The 9,139-nt window shown below is 40.6% G+C and overlaps 1 protein-coding gene across 1 annotated transcript in view; it reads left to right on the top strand.

Moving 5' to 3' along the window:
* The first annotated feature begins 320 nt into the window (after positions 1–320).
* LOC143172083 (PI-PLC X domain-containing protein 3-like) overlaps positions 321–9,139 on the top strand; it is a 161,940-nt gene continuing 153,121 nt past the window's right edge. Inside the window, exon 1 of the mRNA XM_076361326.1 lies at positions 321–423. Coding sequence (XP_076217441.1) covers positions 321–423 — 103 coding nt within the window. The remainder of the gene's footprint in view (positions 424–9,139) is intronic.

Here is a 9,139-nt window from a genome sequence, read left to right as displayed (position 1 = left end):
CGCCCAGGGCCTGGGCCATGACCCTGCTCCTTCCCCCCAAACCCCGTGTGTTATTTAGGGCGGGTTCACCCTCCCAAACACGTCGATGCCGTTCAGCCCCACCAGCGTACCGCTGAGAGGGAACAGGGCGGCCAGCAGCCCAGAGAGGTCTCACAGGACCCCAGCCCCGCACCACAGGGAGACAGCCGGGGGGCACCGCCCGGGCTGGGCTCGGCTCGGCGGGGCTCTGGGAGGCGGGGCGTGCGCGCCCTTCCGCGGGGTGGGGCCGGGCGGGCTGGAGCGAGCGGCGGCGGGAGAGCAGCAGGGGCACGGTGGTGGCCATGGCTTCGTCGCAAGGGAAGAACGAGCTGCGGTTCGCCGACTGGATGGTAGCTCTGCCCGGCAGCATGCACCGCACCCCGCTCACCAACCTGGCCATCCCAGGTAGGGTGCCCCTGCCCGTCCCCGCTCTGTGCCGCGGGGCCGACTCCCGCCCCTGCCCTTCCTGGCTGCGCCGGGACCGCTTCTCCCGCTGGGCCGTGCCGTGGGCAGCGCTGCGGGGTCGCCGTTCCTCTCCCCGTGGGCTAGGATGCGCCAGGGGAGAGGAGAGCGGAGTGTTTAACGGGTTTCACTTTCTTCATGCCGCTTCGCCCCAGCCAGACCGCTGAGGAGGCAGCGCGCCCTGGGCTGTGCTGCTGTGGCTCTCCTCTTGAAATATTTTATCATGTTCCCGTGCGCTGCCTCAAATATGAGCGAGCGGGGCAGATGCATAGAGAGGTGCCTGCAGGACGCGGTTCTTGCGGCTCCAAACTGTAACGAACTTAGAGGCGATGGTTGGCAGAGTGCACAGGCTGGATCTGTTATTTGCGTGGAAAAGTAATGCTTTACTGGCGTAATAATACATTTACTGGACCTCATGTACGAGCAAAATGCCATGTTCCTTATAAACTTGTGTCGCGAGGTCAGGTCTGAAAATCTGAGCTCGGGGGGAAACCGGGGAAGGACGCAGGGCTGTCGGCTGTCATGAGGGTAGATAGACCGCACCAGCGTGCGACTTCATTTCTTGTCTCCTTCAGAAAACATTTGATCTCAACACTAATTTAAGTAAGATGAGAAATGGCAGGTCATGGTGCTCTTTCTTTTCCCTGCTCTCTGCATTTTTTTTGGTAAGATATTAATTGTAACTGTAGACTTAGGGGAAAAATACATGTCAGAATCCAAACTATTAATTGGTTTGGATGATCCCTGGTTTGAGGGAGCACCTCATTTTGCAAGACCTCTTTACCAGCATCCTATCCCCTCTGAGTTATCTAACAGGAATGAGGTTTCAGAGATGCTGAGGCTGTGATGTCTCTTAAGCTCCTTATGAGAAATGTTCACTTCTTGCTCGTGTTACAGCAATTTTTATAACATCAGGTAAAGATTTTTTTTTTAAGTCAATGTAATTATTCTAGCAAATAGCTGATGCATAGTTCTGTAGTTTTGTTTAAACATAGGTGTGCCCTTTTAAAATCATGCATCTCTCTCTTAGTCTCTTACAGTTTACACAAGCTATGTTTAGTATTTTACTTGCTACCCTATTTTTTGCTATTGGTTGAATGTATTCTGTATAAAATTGTGTCCCTCCGAGGCATAGGAATCCAGCATCCGTAACTGTTATGTCAAATCATGTTGGAGCTGTAAAAAGCTTTTGGTGTTCTGTTCATTAACTGTTACTGTTAACAGTAACTGTTCATTAACCCACAAGCTGTGGAATGTTCTTACAGAATATTGGCTATGATGAGAAATGAGTCTGTTTGCAATTCATTGGTCCTTTACAGGTTAAATGGATTTTTTTAGAGACTTTTTCTTGGTTTTGAGGAGATCATGATCAAACTTTGGAAGTTTCTTCCCATATGACCACAGCTGAACATTAACTACTTGGATAGTAGTTACATGTTAATAGCTACTATTCACATATGGCATTAATGTAAGGAATGTGTAGAATCTGAAGCTTCGTTTGTCAGATCTTCATAGTTTTAACTTGTGAATTTTTAACTGGTTTGGAAACTAACATTTAATTACTAATGTATTCATAGAATTACTGCTGTATCTTGTAAATAGCATTTTCTTTGCATTTAGTAAGAAAAAGAAAAGAAGTTAACAGTAAACTTTTTTGGTTTTCCCCAGCAGGATTTAAACTTCCCTTGCAGCAGCAGGAATACTGATTTTTGAACTTAATTCAGTAGGATAGAATTCAGTTCCAGAGCCTGAGTAACAGTCCAATGCTAATGTCGAAGAAAGCAAACTATTAGCTTAAAAATATTAGAATAAATTTTACAAATTAATGTATCGTCACTTATCCAATACAGAGGATGTTCCAGTATATTAGGGGAAAAAATGTTGTTTTATTAGAAATCGTCAGTACATTTCTCCTTGTTTAGAAGGAGTGCTTGGAACCGAGATGATATACTGTGTTGTCTTTGCACAGACATGCATGTAATATTTTAGCTGTTGCAGAGAGAGAAGCAAAAAACATAGTATTCTGTCATGATCATATTTAAACAATACTGTTGAAGGCAGTGTTCATATTACGTTTAAAAATATGATAGATCACACTTTTTTTTTTTATCAGTTGTTAAGCTTATGCAGGCACAAATTTATACTGTTTATCAGCACTTAGGCTTCCATAGTCAGTGCCAGATTTTGTTAGTATCCCAGTAAATTCATTCACTCGTTTTGTTCTCTGCAGTTCAAGCCAGGTATTTTTGGTTTCCGAAGACCAAGAATCCAGTAGATGAGGCAGAGGTTTCTAATATAACTTCTGTCAGCTTTGTCAATCGGAAACTTTTCCATTTGGATTTCTTCCAAATATGAGGATCATTCCTTATACCATGATGTTTTCTTCTTTCATTGTGCTGTCTGTCTGTGTTCTCTTGCACTGCAAATGGCAGATTTTCATCACGTGAAGGATACCAGTGGCAAATAATAGTATATGCTATTTGGAAACAAAATAATCTCTTAGCCTCCAGAAAATACCACACGTATTTAATCTTCTATTGCTATGACAATTAGAACAATGAAAGGATATATTCTTAAGATTTCAGCCCAAGGTGTATGTCTCCTAGTGTTTGTAAACTGCCTCTTATGTTAAAAGATCTGCCTGGCTAAAGTCACAACAGTCTGGCTAAGAAAAAGGTGGAGGATTGTGGATTTTTTTGTTGTTGTTGTTTGGGGGGGGGTGTCTTACAGTAGTTGGTAGAGTGTAGTTTTGTTGAATGCCTGTGCCTCTTAGACCAGGATAAGAAATAGTTTTTTGTAGATAATGTACATTTATAGAACTGAAATCTTTGTGCCCCCAAATTGAGGATAGAAGGTGAGGTATAGAGAGTCTATGTATTCTGCTGTATTAATGCCTTCTTAATCTGGGTTGAGGACATGAGCAATGCAGTATAATAGACATCAGTAGGCAGCATTTCCTTATCAGTTGACCCACTTACTGATCAATTAACTTTATCTTATTGACAAACTGTAAATATGTATCTAGTTTTATATCAGTCTGAGGTTTTTATACAAATAATGTGTAATATATGTTGCCTTTTCCCCAAGCCTCTGAGAAGTCTTTAAGAATAATTTACGATGAAAGAAAGTATTTTCCTCCCCAAGTAACTAATCCCTCCACCAAAATTGGTGCTAGCCTAAGATCTGCCATATGAGCAATCCTGATGTGTGCTAGGGACATGTCTGTCATTCATATAGTGTAGATAAAATCTTCTGAATTAATTTGAGACCCAAAATATCCCTTGAGTGCATAATTTTGAGAGTTGGGACTCTTCAGGCTTTTGTTTCACATGAGGGATTTGTACTTTCTTTGAGCAGGTGAAACCTTTGGCCTCAGCGTGTGTTCTTGTCATCTGAGGATTCACTGTGAGCAATGCAATTCTCAGTGAAAATTATTTTCACAGTGATACCAGCTTGGCAGCTGTGTTTGCTTAATGTAGTTCCTTATGAGGAATGCACAGGACCTGACTGGCTTCCTTTGATTCTCGGATGGGATTTTCTTTTTTTTTCTATTTCAATCTATAAAGTTCTTTGTCCATCGGCCAAAAGCAGTTACTAGACACAGCAGAGCTAAGTTGGCTCATTTTAAATAAGAAGCTGTTGGCAGGTGGAATTTTTTTACGCTACCCATCTTTTTCAAGTCTTAGAGCCTCTTTCTACTTGTATTTCCCACTCTCCCACCATCATCAGGCTTTGAAAAGAAAGAGCAAGACCTCATAGACAATTAGCTTAAAAAAAGGGAGGATGTGTGTCAGTGTCAAAGATGTATTAAGAGATGGGAGATGGTACGGGGAGACTTGGGAAAAGCATGCATGTTATCGTAGCTAGAATATTTTAGCCATTTTGTGAATGGTTACTTCAGCACTGCTGAAGTAACAGAACAGCTTTGTTTCAAATGATATTTTAAATTCTTGTCTTCCATTGTAATGCCTTGCAAATGTTTAAGTCATTACTTCTTGGGTGGATGCTTCTCGTTCTCAGCCCCACCAGAAACTTCTTTTATCTTAAAAATGGCTAAAAATACTTCCTTGTTGGTTACATAGATAAACAACATTTTCACTGTTTAAATGTTATTAGGGAGCTCTTTAATTTTGAGCTTGAATAGCCGATAAATTGGATGTTCTTAGAGTGAAAGAGTGAGTGTCTTTGGGAAGCACTTGGGACCTGTTTCATCCTTGTCTGTCCACTAGCGGTCAACAGAGTACCTCTGCTTCACTTGCCAGGGTCCGATTCTGGTACAAAATTAGCTCCGCTTAGAACCATAAACTGATAACGCAGGTAAACTTATAAGCTTATAATGCAGGTTGCCCGCTTAGCTTTTTGGCATGCGCATAAATATCTGGAAGAACTGTTTCTTTTTCCAGTGTACCCTGTACTCTATTTCAGTGTTCTTCTACCTGAAATAAGTATTTTATGCTTTATTTTCTGTTCAGAAAATGAATGAAGATCTTCATAACTGACTTTCCTAACTCTTTTTTTCAGATAGCTGTCATCTTCCTTGGTGATGAGCTGCTTTTTACGTCGCTTTTATCCATAAAACAGTCTCTCGCTGGCCCTGCACATGCTAATGTGTCATTTCCAACCCTTTCAGAAATATTTCTGTGATACAGTTTCCTGTGGCATTCACCATTAATTTCCCCTGCCATGACGTGTTTCTAGCATGCACAGAATGAAGCTGTTTGGTTCCTCATACTGCCATAAAAATCAAACAGTTCAAGCCCTTCAGTTACTTGCCTATCTGCTACAAGAAATAATGTGAAACCACTTTTGCTTGGTTTCTCAATAGGAGCTATTTATTTAATCCAGCAATCTCTGTCTCCTATGGCTTAGTTCCAGCAGAGCTGGCTTCTTCTCTGACCTCCCTTGTCGCACCATGGCAGGTGTGACAGAGGAAATGGCTTTATTGCCATATGGAACTATTTTTCTTTCCACCTCATTGAATTTCTGTTTCATTTCATCTCTTGGCTGAAAAATTCTTTACTGTTCTGTGTATCCAAACTGCCCTTACCCTCTGACAATTTTTAACTCTGCACGTGTTTTTATGTTTGGTAACTTTCTACAGTTCTTACTATAGTGCAACTTGTACTGTGTGTTTCACACAAAATGATGCTTTGAAGATGCTCAGACACACTCAACTGTGCAAGTAATTAAAAATGCAGGTGCAAAGTAGACAAAGTTATGAAAACTATAAGTTTAAATAGAGGGCTTAGCCCTCATAGGGGGCTTATTGTATTAAAAAAAAATGCAGTCTCTTCTACTGCTCTGCATAGAGATATTAATTAAAATTTTAGCTACTTAATTAGATATTGGTTATATCTCTTTAATACATACTTTTCAGATTTAGCAAATAGATTTGTGTTTAACAGTTCTGCTCTTCAAAGAGCAGCCAGTTCCAGGGAGAATAACCTCCATGCCCATCTTGTCCTTTCTTCAAAGTAGGTACAAATTATAGGTGCTTAATTTGTGAAAAGATTTGCTTGTGCAGTCCTTACAGTAAAGCCCATGGGACACTGCAAAGAATATAATTTGGAAGAAAGATGGTTCAAAATCTGAAAGTTTGGATTTTAATCTAAACTTTTGCAAAGTTGAATGGTTTTCTTTATTTGACCTACTGTAGCATACCTTGGTTTCATCTTAACTTTTCCATTATTTTGAACAGCTGTATGGTATCAACTAGTAACTGTACAGAAATACTGAAATGCTGGGGTAAATCAATGTAAACAAATGCAATGAAACGCTTCTTTTCCCTTCTCAAGTAGCTTGCCAGAAATGGGAATCGCTAGTGATTTCCTCTGGGGGATTTCAGTGATTAATAGTTTGTGTGCTTATTTTCATGTATATATGCTTCTGATAGAAAACTCTACTGGTGCTGCTTATGTTTGCACAGCTAGACCACTTGAGGTCATATTTCACGTTTTTATAGTAAGGGTTCAGTTTCCTTATTGGATATAGATAGGTAGCAAGGAAATAGTTTGTGGTTGGATAATCTGGAGTTCTGAAATAATTTAATTTTTTTCTACCATTGGCTACATGGTAGAACAGCTAAACAACAAAAATATAAATAGCACTTTATAATACCAATAGTAACCCCTCCCTAAATTGTCATCTGTCCAAAAGTGCATGAGGCAAAGCTGAGGATCTTTCTTCCCTTGTAGATTAGTGCTTGGTAGATAATGGGGCCTAAATGCTGAAAGCTGCTGAGTGCTGCCAGCTCCTCTGGATGCTGAGGGTCCTCAGTCTTTTATCAACTCAGGTCCAAGTATCCAATCTTCACTGTGTGATGTTCCTACTGTAGCAAAATGTCATAGCCACTTAAAAGTTGTTTTTCTCAAAGTGAAATGGAATATATTGTTCCTTTTATTTTAGAAGTACAGATTCTGCCTTTTTCTGTCTAGTTTAAAGCCATCTCACAGTTTTCATCATGATCTAATTTAAAACAAGACACTGGAACAGTCTTCAGATGCTTTGCCACCTTTTAAAACGTCTCTGTTCATATTAAATGAAGTTTAATCTTTGCTTCATCTAATCTCTTATCTGGTTAGCTCACGTACCTCATGCTTAAATGCTTTATCTTAGTGTTTCAACTATGAAATAAAATATTCCAGAATAGCTAGAAAAAGAGAAAGGGAGGGAAGAAAAAAATGGATTTCCTTAGCTGTTGTTCCAGGCTTAGTTCCTCACTGTGTGTGACACTTAGGACGTTTCAGATGATTGGGATGCATGACGTAGTGCTGCTATGAAGGCAAAAACCTATCCAGGAAGTTTATTGGATTATAACTTTTGCTTGTGATATTAAAAAAGCCAAGATAAAGGGCATTGAACTAACCTGACCTTTAAATAAATTCTATAGCGCTTTTTTTTTTTTTTTTTTTTTTAACGAAACCCATTGAGATGAATAGTATACTTTCTGCTTTACCTTGTTGTTGTGCTACCATCCACAATGCATTAATGGTTTGGTAGAAGACTGATTCAAAAATCTTATTAAACATTTGGCGTGTATTTATATTTTGGCAGCCATGCAACCTGGTTCTATAACTACAACAGGTTACTAAACTGGGACTTAAGTGAGAGTAGGCAAAATGTTTAATATCAGAATTACATGTAGTGCAAAGTAATCAAACTGTTAGCTTACAGTCTCAAAATGTTTTTTGTTTTTGCTAAATCCTTTTGTTAAAACTTTGTATTCTTCAAAAATATGAGCTTCAAAGTAGTCTGGATGTTCACACCAAAGCCAAATGACATGTTTGTACATCTTCTGAACCAGCATGTGACTGGAATTGTCTTCTGATGTTTCACTCGGACGCCTACCGTTAAAGGACAGAAGAGAAATGGAGAAGGTTTAGTCATTTTTATTATCTGTGAAACTGCTGTATGATCTTAAGAAAGCTGTTGGAAATCTCTGCTGTGTTTTCCTCATCTGTAGACTGGGGCTGCTAATATCAAGATGACCAGTGATACTGGCCTTGTTCTTAGGAGGAGAGCTTGGTTAGGAAGTGTGCTCCATGGGTTGTGGAACATTTCACTGACCGCTAGACAGTGCTTTGGGAAAAAGGCTGTTTGTTTGTTTTACAGTGCAAAGCTCACATAAGCTTTTGGTGGAGTGCTGCTCTCCAGCCATGTGAATGCCACCTAGCCTAGCAGTTGCTTTGTCAGCAGAGGGGAGTTTGAGTAGGTACTGATTCTACTTGCTAGCGCAGGAATCCCAACGTTAGCTATTTTAGGATTGCTCTTATTTCTTTCTGTTGAAGCCCTTAAATTTTGCAAGACTGTTAGTTCCAACAGTGTAGATCCTGTTCACAAATACTGTCTCAGAAGCCATGCAAGCTGGTGAGGTGGCATTCCTTATCTCACGTGCACAGATGCCTGTTCCCATCATGTGATCCAAAAAAGTGAGTCTTTTGCATTGGTTCCCTCAGACTTGAAGTGTCTGCTTTGACATCTCAAAATTGGCTTATCTGTGTATGACAGACAGATCAGGAGATCACTTTGAAGCTACTGCAGAAGGCATCTGCCTCCAGCTTTTTCCATTGCTGGAAAGCAATGAGGACTGCATTGGAGCTCTGTATTGCACTGCAGTTGAAGTGAATCATTAGTCAGTTAGCTTCATCCAGCCCCAGCTCATCCCAGCTGGTTTTGAACAGAAATTCCCATTATCCTCAGCCACAAAAAGAGAGAGGGTGTGGACTGAAAGTTCTCCTGGAGGCAAAGATCTAACTTGGACATTGAATAGCAGATGCTGTGGGTTTGTCTGCGTTCATCTCTATATCCTCACTGCACTAAAAGTGCTTTTTGGGAGTTGCATTGTTGGATCCCTAGAACCTCTTCTCCATAGATGCGTGCTGGAATTAGCTGTGCTTGCTGCTTGTGCGTAACGGGCCTCCTCCTGACACAGGAGTCAGCAGTGATTTGTGGGGGGGTTTTTTGGGTGGTGTGTGGTTGGGGTTTTTTGGGGGTTTTTTTTGGTCAACAAACCACATGTTTAAATTCAGGACTACTTAGGCCATTTAAGTATGTGACTCCAAATCTGAAATTTTCTGTTTTGAGCAATGTTTGTGAGTTGGTTTTTTTTAATGCTTCAACTTCCCCCCAGTTGGTATAGTTCTCTCACCATCTCCAGGGT

Source organism: Aptenodytes patagonicus, chromosome W (assembly GCF_965638725.1).
Source record: "Aptenodytes patagonicus chromosome W, bAptPat1.pri.cur, whole genome shotgun sequence".
Taxonomy (NCBI): Eukaryota; Metazoa; Chordata; class Aves; order Sphenisciformes; family Spheniscidae; genus Aptenodytes; species Aptenodytes patagonicus.
The sequence above is the reverse complement of the archived record's forward strand: the minus strand, read 5'-3'. Positions and strand labels throughout refer to the sequence as shown.